This window comes from Exophiala xenobiotica, assembly GCF_000835505.1.
Source record: "Exophiala xenobiotica strain CBS 118157 unplaced genomic scaffold supercont1.1, whole genome shotgun sequence".
Taxonomy (NCBI): Eukaryota; Fungi; Ascomycota; class Eurotiomycetes; order Chaetothyriales; family Herpotrichiellaceae; genus Exophiala; species Exophiala xenobiotica.
Genome location: NW_013562494.1, coordinates 1,338,217 through 1,356,832, shown reverse-complemented (window position 1 = coordinate 1,356,832; position 18,616 = coordinate 1,338,217). Strand labels below are relative to the sequence as shown.

Below are 18,616 nucleotides of genomic sequence, written 5' to 3'. Positions count from 1 at the left end.
ATGCAAGTCTTGGCGCAGAAATTGAGGAAGCCGCAAACTGCGCACTCGACCACTGACTTCCCACTCCATCTCTTGACCTTGCTTCCGACGTCCAGACCACAATACCGACAAGGTACAACTGTTCACAGCTACTTTAATAGTAAAGAGGCTGACATTCGCACAGATGGTCTCCGCAAAGAAGCACGTTGCTGTCATCAAAAAGCACCCGAAGAAGTGGTTCAGACATCAGTCCGACAGATTCAAGTGTGTGCCTTCAGCATGGAGAAAACCAAAGGGTATCGACAACCGAGTTCGAAGACGGTTTAAGGGCCAGATGGTCATGCCATCGGTATGTGAGAAGCTTTTCGGACTGCAGTAAAGAGATTTGAATACAAAATGGGGCCATGAGCAGAATATGTTGGCTTCAGAACCAAAGACTAACATACTTGTCCACAGATTGGTTTTGGCTCAAACAAAAAGACTCGACACATGATGCCTTCAGGTCACAAGGCTTTCCTTGTCCATAATCCAAAAGACGTCGAAATTCTCCTCATGCACAACCGAACATATGCCGCCGAAATCGCATCCGCTGTTTCCTCAAGAAAGCGAGTCGAGATCGTCGCAAAGGCGAAGGCGCTGGGTGTCAAGGTCACCAACGGCAAGGCGAAGATTACCACCGAGTCATGAGCTGGGGGATTTTCTGGTGCTTGATTATGGCTCTGCTGGAGGCATAGAGTATGATGGAGCACGTCCACCAGGATGGATGTTTGCTGGATTCAGCTTGAACAGGATGACTGGCTTGTCATTCTGAAGGGTGATTGCCAGCTTATGGGCATGATACGGAGCATTCGGTCGGCTTGAGAGAAAAGAAAGGAGAACAGAAAATGATACCAATTCAGCCAATCCTGCTTCGGATCAGGTTCAGGACGCTGCGTCCTTCCCATCGGGCTTTCGAATACCGGCTTTTCTGGTGACCAACTTCCAATGACCTTTCATATCAAGTGGTTGTCGGATGGCTGTCCAACAAAGCGCTTGGTGTTGTGAAGCCATGACTCCTAGCTTTGCGCTTCGGCTCGTTCGCATGCAGTGCCTTACCGCGAAGTCTATGCCACATTCAGCAAGACGAAGTCCAAGGCCAACATCGTAGGATCATTTGTCGTAGATTCCGTGGCGTGTATTATGTTTTTGCGAAGGCCACTTAAGTTCTAACTTTCGTTTTCCAACCACTCGAATGGACATGGATTTCTCGTCAGACAGTAATCCACGTCGAACTTCGAAACTCGAATTCTCGCCAAAGGTCGTTCGCCTGGGAAAGTCACAATCAAAGCGTGGGTGTGGGGAGTAAATCCTGTGGCTGCGGCAGCGAAGAAATTCCTCCCGGAAAAAAGTGTTACCCTATGATGCCCTGGAGCAACGACCGGTTGCATATGTATCGTACACAATAGACCAAAGGGGCATTGTGCACAATCTTACTCCTAGAAGTTATTCCTGGCTCCATCGCCACGGATACTTGCCTATCTGGCAAGCAAGGACGGTCTCCCAAGCCACCACCAAGTCCAGGCATGGCCATGATGAGCACCGAGTTGCAACCTGACTCTTTCAACGATGACAGGAAACATCTACCACCTCCTCCGCCAGTTGCAATAACACCTCCGGTCGATCTACCTAAGCCATACTACCTCGAAAATGGCCTTCGCCGGGTTGCGCCTTATCACTTCACATACAATACTTTCTGTAAACAACGGTGGAGGGGACGAGAGATTCTCGACATCTTTGCAGCAGAGTTTCGTGACCGGACTAAGCAATATTACAAGGAAGCGATCGAGTCGGGGCAAATCATGATCAATGGCAAACCATGTAATGATATTCATACCATCGTTCAGAATGGCGATGTCATCTCACACACCCTACACAGGCATGAACCGCCGGTGACTGCGCAGCCCATTCGGGTAGTACACGAAACGGACGATATGATTGTGATTGACAAGCCAGCTGGCGTGCCTGTTCATCCTGCTGGCCGCTACAACCACAACTCGGTCGTCGAGATCATGAGGGCAGAGCGCCATCTCGGGTTCAAACCTCTACCGTGCAACAGACTCGACCGGCTTACCAGCGGGATTATGTTCATTGGCAAGACAAGCAAGGCAGCTGAGCACATTAGCGAGAAACTTCGTGGACGAACAGTGCGCAAGGAGTATGTTTCAAGGGTCAAGGGCCGGTTCCCGGATGGAGAGGGTTGGGACGGTGATCCAATGCGAGGCGGTGTCGTTATATGCGAAGAGAGCATTCTGCAGATCAGCCCTATCGTCGGCCTCAACAGAGCAAGAGCAAGTGGCAAGTCTGCAAAGACACTGTTCAGGAGACTAGCATACTACCCTACTCACAGGCGGCACGATACGAGTCAGTCACGTTTGACGGATGCCTCGAACGGCGCCCAAGTGGCCCAGCCTGCGCCAGCAATTTCTGGAACCGAAAATGAAGGCTACAGTATTGTTCATTGTCTACCTCTGACAGGGCGGACACATCAGATCCGAGTGCATCTACAGTTTCTTGGACATCCGATCACCAATGACCCTATCTACAGCAACCGAGCAGTATTCGGAGCAAACCTCGCGAAAAACGAGTCAACTGGCGACAACGATGCCGAAATCATAGCGAGACTGAAGAAGATTGGAAAGACTGAGGTGTCGGACTCAATATCATACGAGCAGCAGCGACTTGCGAAGGTCGTAGAGCAGACGCAGCAGACGACAGTATCGGAAGCAGCAGTGAAGCCAGACTTCAAACCATTACCAGAAGGCACCTTGCATGCTGGACCCCTCCCTAAATCCGGGGAAGATTCTATGCATGATGATCCTCAATACGGAGCCCTAATCAAAGCACACGACGACATGGTAGCGGATTATAACAAGCGGAAAGGCGAAAAGATGACCGGAGAGAAATGCTCTGTATGCGACACTCCGCTTTACTCCGATCCTGGACCACATGAACTAGGCATATATCTGCACGCACTGTCATATGCAGATCTGACCGTCGGTAGCTGGAGCTACCGTAGTCCTGTCCCCCAGTGGGCTCTACCTCCAGATGGGTACGATGGGCCGAGAGATATTGGCGAGTGGGAGTATCGAGGAGATGAGGTGCTGGATATAGGTGACGAGAAGGAGGATGAGCAAACAAAGAATGTTCGAGGCGCGAAAAGGAACAAGGGTGAAGAAGTGTGAGAACCTTGTCACCAACGAGTCGTGGATGTACAGAACGATGAAAGAAGTGAAAGAAGCCTTGCTCACGACCCAGCGGATGCCAGCCGTACTAGGTCAATCGGTTGTAGACGAGCATTCTGAGATTGGTGCTCTGTATGCCTCATGTGCACCGTACAAGCCTAGTGAGCCCCAAAAGGGAACCCCAGCCACGCCGGGGCAAAAGTTCCGATAGATTGATTTGGTCCCTAGAAAGGGTCTCTGCGCAGACTAGCAGGTCAAGTCTCCGACCAACCAAAGCCCCCTGTTCTCAGTGATCGAATGACCGCCAGTCGCATTGACGGCGTCCCCTTCGAGCCCTTCTCCCTGCCACCCGCTTCAGAGTGACGAAGCTGTGACCTTTGACCTCGCTGTGCTCGCTCTCTCGGTCTCGTCATTTTCTACTCGCCCTTCTTCTCCAATCGCGCTCCTCACCACTTCTATCTCTTTGGTCGCGTTGCCTGATGCTTCGGTCAGTCGCATAAGACAACTCACCCTTTACCGTTCCTCCAATCACTCAATCTTTGTTTTATCAGTGCTATCGGGCACTTGCGCGATCATCCCAGATCCTCCGCGCCTTCCTGCTGCACTCTTCGAAGCCAGCCTATTGACCCTTCAAGAGCTATAATACCTTCTGGCAGAATGCGATCTCTACCTGCGAAGCGCAATCCTCTTGTCGCGCCCGGCGCTGTCCCTTCGTGTGAGCCACTGACTTATCTAGAAAGCACGGCATGCAGAAGGACTGACCAGCGGAATAGATGACGATTTACTCAGTCGCCGGAGGCTGGGCAAGACGAAACTCACTGTCAAGCCTGGCCAGGTGGGCACCTCGAACGCGACAAAGGCGGAAAACCTCGGTCCTTTCGAGTATGCGCACCTGCGAGCTCCTTTGCCTGAAGATTTGAGCGGTTCCGAGATCTTCGCTACTCAGTCGAATCAACCTACGCCTGAAACATACTTTCTCATGGTACGATCGCTAAAATGGCCGGTCGCACAAGATTCTGACGCGGTCGCAGCGGAGAAGTAAGGATGGCTTTGTGAGTGCCACGGGCATGTTCAAGATTGCCTTCCCTTGGGCCACCCATGCCGAAGAAAAGGATGAGCGTGACTACCTCAAAGGACTCGATGGCACGAGCCAGGACGAGATTGCCGGCAATGTCTGGGTAGCACCTCAATTTGGTAAGGCAAACAACGACCAAAGAGATGGCTTAGGCTGACAAGGATACCTAGCTCTTGCTCTAGCAGCTGAATACGGTCTGACGGACTGGATTCGAGCGCTGCTTGATCCAGCTGAAATTACTCAAGCACCTTCAAGCACCAAGAAGCCTATTGCTCCGCCGCCCAAGTTCGACTTGCCCGCGGACAAGACGAAGTTATCTGCCCCCACCAAGACACCTCGATCAAGATCGACACGGTCTTCCTCACCCAGCAAGGCGGTAGCGAGTCCAACGAAGAAATCCACAGCGTCTCCTCGAAAGCGACAAACCAAAGCGCAGAAAGAAGCCAATATCGCTCATGCGAATGCGGCAAGTGCTACTCTGCAGTCAGCATTGGATGATGCCGCCTCCGTCGCAGAGACGGAGGCGAAGCCGGAGACGCCTGCGTTGGCAGATGGCGTTTCCCCAACACAAGAAGAGATGGTCAAGGTTGAAGTGGACCAATCAGTAGAAGTTGATGGCACCACCGAGACTACACACACGAATGTGACTGTCGAAATGCCAGCAGGATCGCCCGAACTGCCGCTCCCCGAAGACACCGAACAGATGCTCGAGACGGCCAGGAAAATGGTTGAGGAGGCCAAGACCTTGGAGAGCTCGCCAAAGATCTCAAGAAAACGCAAGGCTCAAGAACCCGAACCCTCCGACATTGATGCAGAACTGCCTGCGCAACCTGCGAAGAAAGCAAGAGTATTAGAAGAGAAGCTGAAAAGAGAGAAGGTGAGGACTAGGGCAGTCTTGGGTGTTACGGCGACTCTGGCTATTGCGTAAGCTGTAAGCTCCTTTCTTCGGAAGGACTGATGCTAACCATTCGTCTAGTGCTGCCATTCCCTATTTCTTTTAAGAGCTGTGCTTCAAAAGGGCTTGATATCTTCCCTGGTTGGAAATTTCTTTCTACAGAAATTCCTGGTGTTGAGAATACGACAGGAGCCTCAAAGAGTCCGCGGTATTCACGGTCATGCGGAAATGCTCGACGTTCGCCCTGAACGAGTCGCCCGCTCGGTCTCATGTTCCAGATGATTGTTTAAACCTGTCCGTACTGGGCACCGTCGTTTATACAACGATCTGCGCAAATTTTGTCAAAGACAGAGTTTTTGTTCGAGGCCATGATCCAGGAGGCTCTCGAAGTATTGTACCAGTACAGAAATTCCGCACCCAGTCTCCTTAGTTCGGAAAAGCTTTCAATGCTCAGTCTAATTTTTATTCCCTGGATGGTTCGAAAGATGGCCGTCATGGTTTGTAACGCATGAATAGTTCAGACGATCGAGGTGGAAATGAGGTAGCGTTTGGGTATGTCAGGAAGATGGGAATGAGGATGAGGAGCCTAGCATGGCATCGACGCGACGCCGAGATTGGATTGTATATCTATGCAATCTCTACCTGATCTGTGCCCCGAGAATGCAATATCTTTACACGTGAAGATGCTTTCGCGGAGAGTGTCTGATCCGCGTCTCGCTAGTAAGGATGCTGAGCCGGAGATCCATCATTTCCCTGTAGCAGTCACTCTCTTTTGACAGCCGCTGAAACACCCACTTGTGACAGAATTCAATATACATCATTTACGGCGAGAAGCGCTTTTTGCGTCACGTTGTTGCTCTGTGGTTTTCTTTGGATTGTCTGTGCCATCTGTTTGCGCGTTGGAATTCTCACCCGAGTCGTTCTTTCTTCGTGTCCGGAGGCACCGACAATACCGACGACCACCACGCGCTTAAGCAAGTTACACAACTTTCTATTTTTATGGATAACCATTCTTAAAGTCCCTACGACATCTGTCTGGTCCTTCATCACCATCATCGACCCTCGATTCTCGATTTCCGCGCGACCATGATATGGCTGCGACTGCTTTCCTCCCAAGCGCAATCATGACTCCTCCGTCGTTCCAGCCCTCGACAGAGGCCTACGCATCCGCAGCCGTGCTCGCTGCATCCTCCTGTCCCTCTTGCGGATACCACTTCCCTCCACAGACCGATCCGACGGCTGAAGCAGCCGAAGCACACCGCCGCATCCTCGACCTCGAAGCGCAGGTCAGACTCCTGAATTCCAAAGCCGCATCGGCCGTGGACAAGCTGGCAGATTACGAGGATGAAATACGATATCTAAGCGAAGCCTACGCGCGCTCACAGCAACAGGGGAGAGGGAATGGGCTGAATAGTCCACCTTTGGAAGGACCTGGCCCGGCGATGGCCGGCAGTCAACAGCAGCCGCAGCCGCCACATCAGTTGTCAAGGCTTGCCAGTCTGAGCGCCTTGTTACCAGGACGAAGGAAAGAGTCCAATTCGGGACAACCAGTCACACCATCGACAGCGACGTTCCCACAGAATACCGCTGCCTACACGAACAATACGCTCTCACCGCCGAAAACACCCTATTCCGGCAACAGTCGCCCCGCGCCAACGCTACAAGCTACACAGTCAGACACGCAAATCATCACGCTCTCATCGCTACAGTCCTCGCTCGAAGAAGAGCGCACGCTGCGACAACGTGCAGAGACGAATCTGTCAAACGCGCAGAGCGAGTTGGAGGAGTTGACGGCACAATTATTTGGACAGGCGAATGAGATGGTCGCGACGGAGCGGAAGGAGAGGGCCAAATTGGAGGAAAGGGTCAAAGTGCTGGAGCAGAGGGATATAGAGAAGAGGAAGCGGTTAGAGAGATTAGAGAAGGCGATTATGAGAATTGAACGGGTAAGAGCGATGGTTGGGCCATGAAGGGATGGGGTATAGCCCAGAGAACCCACCAAGGACAGCGCTGCATCAACGAAAATGACGGCCACCCCAATCTCGAAGCAGTGAGGTTGGAACGCTTGTGAGAATCAACCGGAGATCGAACGAACAGTATATCTGCTCAGTACGGCCGAGATATCACTAATCGCTATGATGGGGACTACACCTATACACCACTCAGCTCAGGCATTAACGCATTTTAAAAACAAACAGCAGTACGAGCGGTCCATTCAGAGGATCTGTCTCCCACAGACGTGGCAATGCCGAGATGACAGCGAGGTCGTCCAGAGCCGACACCGATCAAGTGATCAAGAAGCAGCCGTTAATGAGACGAGCAGGTCAATGAACCTATCTCCAAATCGAACAGGTTAACGGCTCGCAGTAATCTGCGGGAAGCAGAAATGTTGCAACACCAGTGGTCTCTACTTCAACTGGGCTGAAATATGGATCGGCGCTGCGCTATGCTCCTGTACCTGAGACGAAGCCTTGCGACCCAAGCCATTGGATACCCGGATTCTGTGACGAGATTTTGAGGCTTTGATAATGCGACTAGGAAGCACCGGACACCGCTGTGTGCGACGAACAGGAGTACAGACGATACCAATTTGATTTCGAAGCTTCTTACGGGTGTATGAATACTTGAGAACGGCGTCCGAAAATCTATATCCGCTATGCAAAGACACATTTGAACATCTCATGCTCCCGCACAGGACAGAGTATATCACTGAAATAGCACGGCGGACATATTTCGTATTTTCGGTCGTGGCAAGCTTCGTTTCGACAACCTGGTTCGAACGTGTCAGACACGTGGCTTCGATGTATTATATTGCCTGGCTTCAGGACGACTTAGGGAAAGGGAGGCGGCAAACTTACTGAAGAAGAAATCATCATTCCTCTCCTGTCCGGCGCATTGCGCATTCGAGCATTTCCAACTCGCTTTCTCGGCCTTGTCGACGTGTCGTATGTACTTCCACGCATAAAACTTCTCGAGCACATGGTTGTTGTCCAGGCAGTGCTCGCCGAGTTCAAAGCATTCATCGCACAGGTCGAAGGTGCCTCTTTTGCACTTGGAGCAGTCTATGCCACTTGTTAGCTCCCTCGGGGTTTTTACAACGGGTTGTACGTGGGCGTGGGTGTGTCTGTGAAGCACGCCCGGGACATACGATAGAAAGCGCCCTTGTCAATCCGGGCGTGACATTCGGAGCAACTAGCTTCGCCCGTCGGCGCTCGACCTCTTCGTTTCTGATACGGAGTCTCCTGGCTGTACGACGCGAATTTGGCTCGAGGGAAGGCGTGGAAGTTGTGCGACTCGTCGCCGGGGCATGTGGTTCCCGACTCGTAACATCGGAGGCAGAGAGTGCATTTCTTCTTGGATGTGCGACATTCGAGGCAGTCTGGTCATCATGCATGTAAGCTTGCGTGACAGGAAGGAAGCGGGGGGAATGAATGGTGCGTACCGTAATGCCAGCCTCGGGTGATTCTGGTGGAGCAAGCAGTGCAACTCAGCTTCGCCGGACCGGCGATGTCTTTCATGAGCTTGGTCTTGCCTGATGGTAGGCAGTAGCGGCCTGGCAGCGCGGTTTGCCGGGTCTCCAAAGTATGATCTGGACTCTTGCATGTCGGAGAGTCTTTGTAGCATTTCAGACACAGGTTGAACTCGTCCTCAACTTGTGCGTCGGCGCTGCCCGCGCAATGGCAGCAATCTGAGATATGTCAGCTCCGGGCTTTCTTTGCGCAAGGTTCGCTAGAGGTGCTACTGTAAGTTACTCACGGTAGAATTTCCCGCTTGAGATGTTCGTCTCGCATTGTGAGCAGATGATGCCGGTCGCCCATGGCAGAATATCACAAGTGATGTTGTAGTTGTATCTGGGTAGGATACTCTCGTAATCGAGACGCTCGCATACTTGCTGGACCGTTTGCATGCTGAGCAAGGCCAAGATCTCTTTCTCGACGAGTTGGGCAGACTGTGCCCCTGCTATCCATGCAGCAGCTCCTGCGAAGGTCTGGTCGGCGGTAGCACCTGATGCTATGGCATGATGATTCGGTCCAAAGAGAGCTTGGACTTGATCCTTGAATCCTGAGCCCCAGTTCTGAGTGACAGTCTGCATTTTCTCATGGATGCTTTCATGCCATTGATGAGTACCGCTAGATCCAGATTGAGGATCGAGGGCTTGGTGAATATGGGTTGCTGCACTGTTATGCAAAGCAGGGTCTGAGGTGTGAGTTACTGGTACGTTGCCAGCATGCAGGAGACCTTGAGTAGCCGTTCCTGAATCTGGTTGAATCTGGCCTCCTCCACCCAGCGTGTGCTCGGGATGTCCTAGAGGGACTGCCCCGGAAAGCCCGAAGTCGACACCAAGACCGACGGCAAGACATGTGATAGCTACGGATGCTGGGATGATCCAGTCTCGATGGAGAAAAGGCCGCAGCTCAACTCCTCGGTTCACGAGTTCCAGCTTGATGAATTTCAGCTTCTTCGCAGCAACATACCAGCGACGGGCTGCCCATAGGCAAATGGCGGCCGAGGCGCCATGCGAAGGCACTGCAAAGGCTGTCCCGCTGATGATGGAGCACATGGACGAATAGCATATTCGGGTCTTAACAGCCTCTTGTCTTTTGAGGTGAGTGTCGGGATATTTGGTGAGCCTTTGGTCGTAGTCATTGGGAAAATAGCAGAAGTCCAACAAGTAGTTCCTGGCGGCTTGCTTTTTGGAAAGCCCTTGTTTAGGCTTGGTGGACGGGGCTTCGCTGCTGCCAGATGTGACCGTGGTGGTCAACGAGAGATCAGGGACCGAGTCGAACTTGATGTCGAAGGCCGCTGGACTCTTGTCCAGTGGAGATGGGTGGCGTTGGCCTTTCTTTCCGCAACGTGTTCCTTCGTCGTCGGATGTGTACAGTGGAGGTGGCGTAGGAGGTCGTTCGCCTGACGAGTCCGTGGCTGTGAACCGTCTTTTCAGTGAGGTAATGGAAGGCATGTTCGTATTGGGCTGCTTGAATGTCGACCTGGTAACTCAGGAAGAAACAAACCTCGAGCGCTCTAGCCCGGCCTTTCACAGCTGGCCGCTGCAATACTGAATCGCTTCTTTCGAAGGCGGCGCCAGACTTCTCCCATTCCGCTCCAAGTCAACAGTACGGGGGCTGCTTCACTGTCCTTGACAACAGAGTATGTCTAACACAAACCCTCAAGTCGCCGTTTCAAGCCCTTTCTCTCTTGAGTGGGCCGATCCCAAGTTCGCTGCAATGTTGCCGTTGGGTTCTGAGGAACCGCACAGCCTCAAGGTCTGCATAAGACTATGAGAATATGACGTTGCCCTGCATGAAGATTGGTACTCGTATGAGGTTCGAGAAGTGGCTAGCCAATCATCACCGACGGGGAGTGCCACTTCCTCCACGCGAGACAAGGATGACCAAGTTGTAAGGGTGGTCAGGTGCTGGATCTGCAGGCATGGTCAGCGGTGATAATCAGATGAATCACCTCTCGGCATCGTCAAAAATTTCATGATCATGAAGAAATCGAACATCGACCGGTGTGGCAGCGCAATCGATACGAGGTCTTGACTCGAGGCACAGCATTCAGCCAAAGTACGAGAGCGTGGCAATGACTACAATATGTTGTCTTATCCAGCCTGCTCACGTGCCTCATGAGCAGTAATTCTGAATATTCCGAGAACCAGGTCAACATCGGCCAACAGGACTCTCCGACCCAGTCGCGGTTTGTCGAGATTGGTCTGTACACGGAACGAGTCATGTCGCCGCCAGAGAACCAGCCGGCCAGCCATCAGTGGCAGCCTGACTTGGTTTGCGGCATTGATTTTGGCATGACTTGTACAGGCAAGTTCGAGTGTACAGTCAGTACGTAGAAGGATGTCTAACCATGGCCCAAGGCGTTGCGTGGGCTCTCTTCAATGAGATGACGAGTGACTGGTCTCAACTACGACAAATCAGACGATGGCCTGGTCAAAACAGCAGCCTGGAAAAAGTGCCAACCGAGCTTATCTACAACGGCAATACCGTGCAACTATGGGGCGCCGAGTGCAAAACGCTCGCCACGCAAGAGGAAAGGGTCAAGACGAAGCGCCTCTTCAAGAATGCCATGTCTGCCCGGGATGTCGGTCTGGCAGCCTACGGCCACGAAATAGAGAATGCACGGTGGTATTTCAAGGACTTTATCACTCACGTCCACTCGCATATCGAGGCTACGCTCGCCAAACAGATCAATGACTTTAAGAAGCTGAGCATTGAGTATGTTTTCAGTGTACCGACAACGTGGAACCGTGACGCGGAAACCTTGAACGAGGTCAAGCAAATGATCCGAGAGGTTGTGGGAAAAACCCAGTATAGAAGAGCGGTGATTGGTATGAGTGAAGCGGCTGCCTCCGCAGTCGAGACTGGACAAGACCGATTCAAGGTGCGTCCGGATGCCTTCAGGATCGAAATACTGACTATGGAAACAGAAAGGTGACGTCGTCTTGGTTTGCGATACTGGTGGAGGGACAGCTGTAACCGAAGGCTGATACGTCTTAACGACCAATGCTGATGTCTATCCAGGATGTCAATATCTTCATGTTTGTTTCATCCGAGAAAGAAGCGGCTCGTGTCAAACCATTGACGTATGATGAAGGTATACGTTCTTTGCCTCTCCTAGTCGTCCTCTTGTTAACATGGTTTCAAGGCGCTCCGGCCGGAGCCGCAAGCATCGATCAAGCTGCTCTCGATTATATGATATCGCGAATGAGGAATATCAACCTTTTGGACAAGGACAGCGCCATATGGGCTCTGGAGGCAGTCCAAGCAGGCTTTGCAGCCATCAAGCATGATTACGGCAGATCGAAGCCGAAAGGAGGGTATTTCCTCTTGCCGGTGCCAGGTTTGGCCGGGCTTCAACCACCTTCAGAGGACTTCGAATTGGCAGGCAAAGGCTCTCAGGAGGTGTTGTTCAAAATCCATCCGTAAGCTATTCCCGAAGTGCTTCTTCTTCGGTACCCTTTGTGGACTACCAAATGGACAGGAAGCTCCTGGAAGAATGGTTCAACAATGCAGTGAACGACATACTGGCAATCATCGACAGCCAACTCGAAGCACTGGCTCGCGAGCACAAGGGCGAGAAGATCGTTGAGCATCCCCGTGGTCATGATCTGCGTTGATCGTACTAATCATCTCAACCCAGGACCGTGTCGTGTTGTCTGGTGGCTTCGCTTGGAACAACTACTATCAAGATCGGATGAAGACGTATTTCAACAACAAGAAGCGAGAGAAACACAAGTCAATCTCAATCGACCTGGAAATTCTCTGCGCACCCGAGCCGTAAGTCTAGCTACCCAGCAACAAGAGAGTAATGATTGAGGCTGACAACTAGTATAGGGAATTATCCGTCGTCCAAGGACTCGTGCACAACAGAGTGAGGGAGCTCAGGGGCTTGGGCCCTGTATTCGAGTCTGTGTGCTGTCCGGCCAGCTATGGAGTGGTGTTTGCGGAACGGTACAACTCATTGAAGCACTCCCGTCAGGGAGATGTGCCCGAAATCTCTGCTCTTGATGGCAAGAAGTATATTCGGGGCCAAATTGACTGGATCATCAAGAAAGTGAGTTTTCCCCTCTCCTCTTCCCTTGAGACCGCCTTGTGCAGATTGATTGAACACATGAGATATACAGGGCGTGCCGATCCCGAGCAAAGGAATCAAGAGGGAGTACAACATTGTTCTCGACAAAACGGGCGAGCGTGGCGAAGAGCCTCGATCGTTCCAAGTTGTGTCTACCGACCATCCACGGGACCGCTTACCTCCCAATATCAGCCATAGCGCCGTCAAGCCCGTCTGCGAGATCACCATTGACTTGGCCAAGCTGAAAATAACGAGCAGGCAGCAGCATTCTTTAAGTGGTGGCATCGTGGGCTTGTCAAACAGGCTCAAGGCCCCGTTGAACAAACGAGCCAATCCTGTTGCCGCTGCCGCTGCTCCTGCTGCTACTGGACCCAAGGAGGCCAGCTTCGACCTGTTCTTGCTCATCGGCGCCGCGGACCTACGATTCGAGATCAAGCCAAGAGGAGAACCGGACATTCTGGCCAGCTCGGAGCATGATCAGATCGATGTTGTGTGGGCACAGGATGATACCGCCATTTCCAGGACATCAACAGCAGCATCGCGGACGGACGATCTCATCCTTAAAAGATCGTGAATTCTGTCGCCAATTCGACTTCTTCTGGGCTTGGTGGCTCGTTTTAAGGGCTGACGCAAGTATCGTGTGGAGGGTCCATGGACGCTCAAGCAGAATCTAGTACCGATAACTTGGCCATTTACCGCGAGGAGCGGGTGTTGAATTGAACACAGTACAGTGAGGTAGCCCTGCTCACCTTGAATCCCGTGACGTGATAGATGGCGACGTTGCACGGAATTCGATCATCAGTCTGGAGAAGATGATGGCTCCCTTGGAGCCTTCCCGAGGACCACTGAATGCTAAACTTCAGTTTCGGTGGTGGTTATACAAAAATCAGGTTTCATTACCCAGGCTAGCTGGGCGTGATCATCTTCATTTTATCTCACATACAATAACATTAAGTCGTAAGGACATGATATTCTAATCAATAGTACATCTTCCATGGGGTTCGCAAGGACGAGTACCTGCCACGATACCGCCGTTTGCAGTTTGCAACTTGCAAGCTAAAGACACAGCTCGTGTTCCGTACTCCGTCGCTGATGCTAGTACTCCGTAAGTAAACCTGGATTATCGATCGACCGAAAACAGCATCAGATCGCGGCTTCTTCCATACGTTGAAGTATTCATTCTTTGCCGCCCAGATATCCCCATAATATCATATCGACACGCCATCCCTCAGCATGGCCTACAGCTGTATCAAATCGACCTCGCTGAAATCAGGCGGGGCGCCGCTGTACACACATCGACCTTTGGAATCGAGACCTTGCCTGACGTTGCTGACCCAGATATGAGAGCTAAATCGTCCCATGCGGTGGACTTCGTCGTCGCTAACGCCGAGCTCATCACGCGGGATCCAGATCACGGGCCGTCTTGCTCGCAGTGCACTATGTTGGAAAGCGCGCTGCACTAATCGATCGCGCTCCTCGGGTGTCAGATCCTCCAATTCGTCACTGACGCCTCCAAAGAGAGCATCGGCAAGCTGATTGCGGGCGGCACGCTGCGCTTCGATGTCTTTCTCAGTGCCGGTGATGGGGTTGAAGTTGTTCAATTTATTAAATACATCTCGGGGCGGTGATACGCGGCGTTTGTGTGTTGTATGACCCTGCGCAGGAACTTCCGAGGGCGCTCTGCTACGGCCTTGCGAGGGAGTATCCTCCCACTCACCGAAATTGGACGCTCTTCGATTTCGTTCATTATCTCGGTCGGCCCATGACTTGGGGCGTTCTTTTCGTCCCAAATTTCGGACGACGAGATGCTTGGTGGTGTCTGTTGCTTTTTGAGTCACAGACTTGGCGATACGAAGACCTCTGCTGTCTTGATCCAGGTTCATGACAATTTCGGGGTTCTGATATTCAGAGGGCTCCAAATCAGGCTTGTGCGTTTCCTGCTTCTCGAGCCGCGCGTCTCTGTCTGCTTTGATGCGTTGAAGCTCGTACTCCTGTTCATTCCGATCTTCTTCCATAGACTGGCGCTCCTTACGCTCCAGCTGGTCTTCTAGGTCTTCGACTTGGTTGTCAGCTTCCAGGAGCCCCTGCTTGTTCTGCATTGCTCTGGCGAATTCCTCGTCTCGTCGAACAGCATCATCCTCGAGCGTGATGGGAAGATATCGGAATAAGGGGCTGAAGGCCTCATTTAACAAGAGTTGATAGCCAGCAGTGAGGATCAAGATAATGATCATGCCGATGGCTTGTCCGCTGCAAGCAACGCTCCCGGCTGAATCTCTGACAAGGAAAAACATGCCGATGAGAGCGATTTCCATCACATACAACCCCACAAAGGTGGTATTGATGGCGTTCGGATACAACAAGCCGCCAGTGTCGCGGGTAAATCTGGTGACATAGAGCGTGTTGTAGCGGTATACAAACCAGAACAATGAGAAGGTAATGACATTGAAGATCAGGATCAATGGCGAGATAACGGAATAGATCAAGCCAATGCAAGCCAAGTTGGTGTACACAGGGAAAAACGTCCCCCATCTGACATTGGACAATTCGGTTTGTCGCTTGAACTTGGCTCGTGCCGTGCTGTCAAACAGAGGAGCCAGGATGAACCACCCAATAAGTGATCCGACCTGCACCAGGGCTCCCGCACTCACAGAGAGTGCCTGGAGTAGCATGTAGGAGAAGAAGTAGTTGCTCGCTTTGGGGATATTAGTGCCCAATAAGGCAGGGATGTTTGTGAACCCATCCACACTGGTAAAAAGGGCGAAGAATTGCGTGAGTGCAGACGCGATTGAGACCACCAAGAACAGTTGGACGAAGAGGAAGGCAAAGTAGTAGCGTTGGACCGAGATTTCCACGAGCATACCGGACTGGATTCCCTGAACTTTGCACAGGAATCGTAGGATGAGAGGAAGCAGGAAGGTCAACAAACCCAAAAGGGCTGGCGGCAAGACACCCTGAATGACACTTCTGAACCAAGCCGGAATGCTTAATACCCAATGAAGCCAAGTCCATGTCTTTGCCGCCGTATCCAGCTGAGATAGAGCTGACGTAAAGGCAACAGGAACGGCCCAAAGGATGATCATGCCGGTGACGATAGCGACGACACCACCAGTCCGAACGTAGCGTTGCCACCAGGGCATCGACATATTGTCCCAAATGACATCGTTCGGATCAATTTCGACCATACGGGGCGCCATGTGCTTTGGGACGTGATGGCTGACAGCTTGACAAGCCATGTGCGCCGCGACCTGATGATTGAATTGAATGAAGGCCGAATTCATGAGTGGAAACCGTTCTGGGTGAGCCTGATCGTCCTCGATCTCGACATTGAGTCTCGCCACCTCCTTTCGGCAGTAGCGAATGGTGTCGACCTTTTCGCCCATCAATGGGAGTGAAGGCATCCATTGCCATCCAAAAATGGGCAGCCTCATGGTCTCACGATCCTTTTCTGTCAAATATCGCCGCCAAACAGCATCATCAGGGTCCTGCTCAAAGTTCCATTCAAACGCAGGCGGATAGTCGACAGGGTCCTTCTCCTCCGATCCAAGACCAATGGCCTTTTTGAATTTCTCGAACTTGGTTAGCGGCTTCTCCGGCCGGGTCTTCTCATCTCTCATTGTACTAGACTGAGAGATGGGGCTAGACGGTCGATCATATCTCCCGAGTTTCTCCTTTGAACGTCCACGATCGCCATCTGCTGGTTGCGCCCCTGCCGTAGCATCGTGAGCGCGATGCTTTTTCTCTTGATGGAAGGCATTTCTGTGAGTGCCAGAGCCGGAATTATCGTGTTGGCGTGATGGTTCATCGTCGTCAGAAGAAGATGCTTGCTTTGGCTCCGAAGCCACAAACCCATTCGTTGTATCAATGGTATCATTCACTCCTTTATTGACGCCGCGGATGCCACCCAGAAGCCGGTTGCCAATGGTGTCCAACCCGTGGGTGACTGCTGATATACCCTCACCGATGACAGGGATCGGGATAGCGCGACGTGTATGTCGGGGTTCCTCGACTACGTCCTCTTCTCCGTCAGATGGCGACATGGAACGGTCGCTAGGTCCGTCGAGGACATCACGAAGACGATGGTTGACTTGGTGGGGATTGCCGGTCGTGATTCCATGGCCATGAGCTGCTTGATCGCCCTCTTCATTTCTAATGGTTGCTCGAAGTTCCTTTTCCTGCTTGGAGAGCTTTTTGCCGGCTTCTTTGTCGGCTTTCTTGATATTTTCCTCGTTCTTCTTGAAACATTTCTTGATGAGTTCCGTCTCAGCAGCTTCGAGGGTGGCGGCAAGCTTGTCACGTCGCTTGATCTTTTCGCTCAGTTCGTCGAAATTTCTGTTAATCCAGATATTCCTCAGACCACCCGGGAAAACGTCGTACAGACCATCCAGGGCCTCCACGTTGCACCATTTTTGAGGGATTGCACTCACTAGCACGGTCGTGGCTGACGCCCGCAATCGATGCTGGGGCGATGTCAAGTAGGCTTGCCGCATACGTATGTAGTTTCGTAGTTCATCGTACGCAACGTAACAGACCCAGACAATCAAACCCAAGGCCAGTAGCCAGTGAGCCCAATATCGTCCAGTATGGTCCGGAGCAACATTGCCCCAAGCAAGCTGATCCAGTCCAGTAACATTTGTTGAATTCTCGTGTCGTCCTGTAGCGTAGCGTCCACCTCGACCGTCTACCACATTCAGGGGTATCAAGATGGGTAAAATAACCATCGCAGCCGGGACGAAGATCTTCAGGAGGGTGCGTAGGTACCGCAGGAAGAAGTATGCATCAAGACCACATTTCTGCACGAATTCGGAATTGGAGGTGACGAAGACTGGCTTGATCCATTTCCACCAACCAGGATCTGTTGGTTTCGTCCGTTCTCTTTCTGGTACCAGATATGTTCTCGGTTGGTAGATTCGAGCAAATCGATCTTTGATGAGGAGGAAAAGAGCCACTTGGATGCCGAAGATGGCTATGGAGGTAACTAGGGAGGCAGCAAATTGACTGGCGGTTTGTCCACTCTTGGACTCGCTCGCGGTCGTGCTCCCGCCCAGGTCGAGGGTAGAATTAAGGGACATGTTGAATTAGTTGGGCCGAGAAAGGATGTCGTTAACTTTCTGTGTGTAGGGAGTCCTGTAGAAGCATGACGGACACTGCAGTGTGCTTGTGTTTGGTGATGGTAGGCCCGATCGCGTTTGTGGCGGAGGCCTGCGTCGATAGCCAACACTTTCAAGAACGCAGACAAAGCAGAGGATGAAAAGACGTTGTTACAGTCTTGTAAAGGAGGTGATTGTTGAGACGAGAGGGACAAAAGAATGCAAGACAGAGAACAAAGATAGGGAAACTTGGACAAACGGTGGAGCGAAGCCAACCAAGGATTTTGATCAGATTGTCGAGAAACAGAGGCAGATTATCGACAATCGCAGACGCCATCACACATCCAAATGACGTCGAAGGCTCGCTAGGCATGAAATTAGCTGCAGTCCGGGTGTCTTGTTGGCCAATCGTCCTTGACGCGCCCAGGCCATCCCAGGCATCGCGTATCGTTTAGTGGCCCCATGTGCCCCCCATCATGCCCCTAACCTCTCCCAAGTTTAGGGGCATCATGGGTTTCGTATCATGGCCTGTGCCGTTGACGAGCCGCGCGGGTGGCATTCCTTGACCTTGACCTTGACCGCGTCTTGGTTCACAATAATCGTCCAGCTTCCAACATCTTCTGAAGCACTACGCGTCCTATCTTGAGCACATGTGGCGCAGTCAACCGCCAGAGGTCTCGCCTACCAACCGTTGCAGAATGGATATCTTGGCCATTGTACTACAGTAGCAACTACGATGCAATGAGAAATGTGCGGTACAGCTGGAGAGAGGTGG

At 52.0% G+C, this 18,616-nt stretch overlaps 7 protein-coding genes across 8 annotated transcripts; 5 read left to right on the top strand and 2 right to left on the bottom strand.

Moving 5' to 3' along the window:
- The first annotated feature begins 44 nt into the window (after positions 1–44).
- PV05_00528 (60S ribosomal protein L32) lies at positions 45–1,197 on the top strand. The gene is made up of 3 exons (XM_013465429.1): positions 45–112; positions 164–328; positions 436–1,197. Exons 2-3 carry the CDS (start codon positions 164–166, stop codon positions 664–666), a joined length of 396 nt encoding a protein of 131 aa, XP_013320883.1. The 5' UTR covers positions 45–112; the 3' UTR covers positions 667–1,197.
- A 123-nt stretch (positions 1,198–1,320) lies between these two features.
- Positions 1,321–3,370, top strand: PV05_00527. 2 transcript variants are annotated; one of them, XM_013465427.1, is made up of 2 exons: positions 1,321–1,836; positions 1,895–3,370. In XM_013465427.1, coding segments are annotated over exons 1-2 (1,308 nt in total). In that variant the 5' UTR covers positions 1,321–1,834; the 3' UTR covers positions 3,201–3,370. The 2 variants fall into 2 exon arrangements, with proteins under 2 accessions (XP_013320881.1, XP_013320882.1); XM_013465428.1 differs by having other exon boundaries at positions 1,321–3,370.
- A 487-nt stretch (positions 3,371–3,857) lies between these two features.
- PV05_00526 (uncharacterized protein) lies at positions 3,858–5,276 on the top strand (the record flags this gene model as incomplete). The annotated part of the gene is made up of 5 exons (XM_013465426.1): positions 3,858–3,915; positions 3,974–4,182; positions 4,232–4,394; positions 4,446–5,199; positions 5,252–5,276. The coding sequence occupies 5 exons, from the start codon at positions 3,858–3,860 to the stop codon at positions 5,274–5,276; spliced, it is 1,209 nt and encodes a 402-aa protein (XP_013320880.1).
- Positions 5,277–6,294: 1,018 nt separating this feature from the next.
- Positions 6,295–7,140, top strand: PV05_00525 (uncharacterized protein; the record flags this gene model as incomplete). Its single annotated transcript, XM_013465425.1, has 1 exon — positions 6,295–7,140. The coding sequence occupies one exon, from the start codon at positions 6,295–6,297 to the stop codon at positions 7,138–7,140; it is 846 nt and encodes a 281-aa protein (XP_013320879.1).
- A 1,122-nt stretch (positions 7,141–8,262) lies between these two features.
- Positions 8,263–10,130, bottom strand: PV05_00524 (uncharacterized protein; the record flags this gene model as incomplete). Its single annotated transcript, XM_013465424.1, has 3 exons — positions 8,263–8,549; positions 8,613–8,858; positions 8,927–10,130. 3 exons carry the CDS (start codon positions 10,128–10,130, stop codon positions 8,263–8,265), a joined length of 1,737 nt encoding a protein of 578 aa, XP_013320878.1.
- A 666-nt stretch (positions 10,131–10,796) lies between these two features.
- On the top strand, positions 10,797–13,383 carry PV05_00523 (uncharacterized protein; the record flags this gene model as incomplete). The annotated part of the gene is made up of 9 exons (XM_013465423.1): positions 10,797–10,980; positions 11,040–11,563; positions 11,610–11,654; positions 11,704–11,776; positions 11,828–12,104; positions 12,164–12,266; positions 12,323–12,459; positions 12,517–12,736; positions 12,807–13,383. 9 exons carry the CDS (start codon positions 10,797–10,799, stop codon positions 13,326–13,328), a joined length of 2,085 nt encoding a protein of 694 aa, XP_013320877.1. The 3' UTR covers positions 13,329–13,383.
- Positions 13,384–13,672: 289 nt separating this feature from the next.
- On the bottom strand, positions 13,673–18,112 carry PV05_00522 (uncharacterized protein). The gene has a single exon (XM_013465422.1). The coding sequence runs from the start codon at positions 17,821–17,823 to the stop codon at positions 13,993–13,995; it is 3,831 nt and encodes a 1,276-aa protein (XP_013320876.1). The 5' UTR covers positions 17,824–18,112; the 3' UTR covers positions 13,673–13,992.
- Between the last annotated feature and the right edge of the window lie 504 nt (positions 18,113–18,616).

What these genes read in the sequence shown, in the direction of transcription:
- PV05_00527 (XM_013465428.1), top strand. Translation starts at nt 1,542, where the DNA reads ATGGCCATGATGAGCACCGAGTTGCAACCTGACTCTTTCAACGATGAC.
- PV05_00528 (XM_013465429.1), top strand. Translation starts at nt 164, where the DNA reads ATGGTCTCCGCAAAGAAGCACGTTGCTGTCATCAAAAAGCACCCGAAG. An exon ending in GCCAGATGGTCATGCCATCG is followed by an intron (nt 329 to 435) that starts GTATGTGAGAAG and finishes ACTTGTCCACAG; the next exon opens with ATTGGTTTTGGCTCAAACAA.
- PV05_00522 (XM_013465422.1), bottom strand. Translation starts at nt 17,823, where the DNA reads ATGTCCCTTAATTCTACCCTCGACCTGGGCGGGAGCACGACCGCGAGC.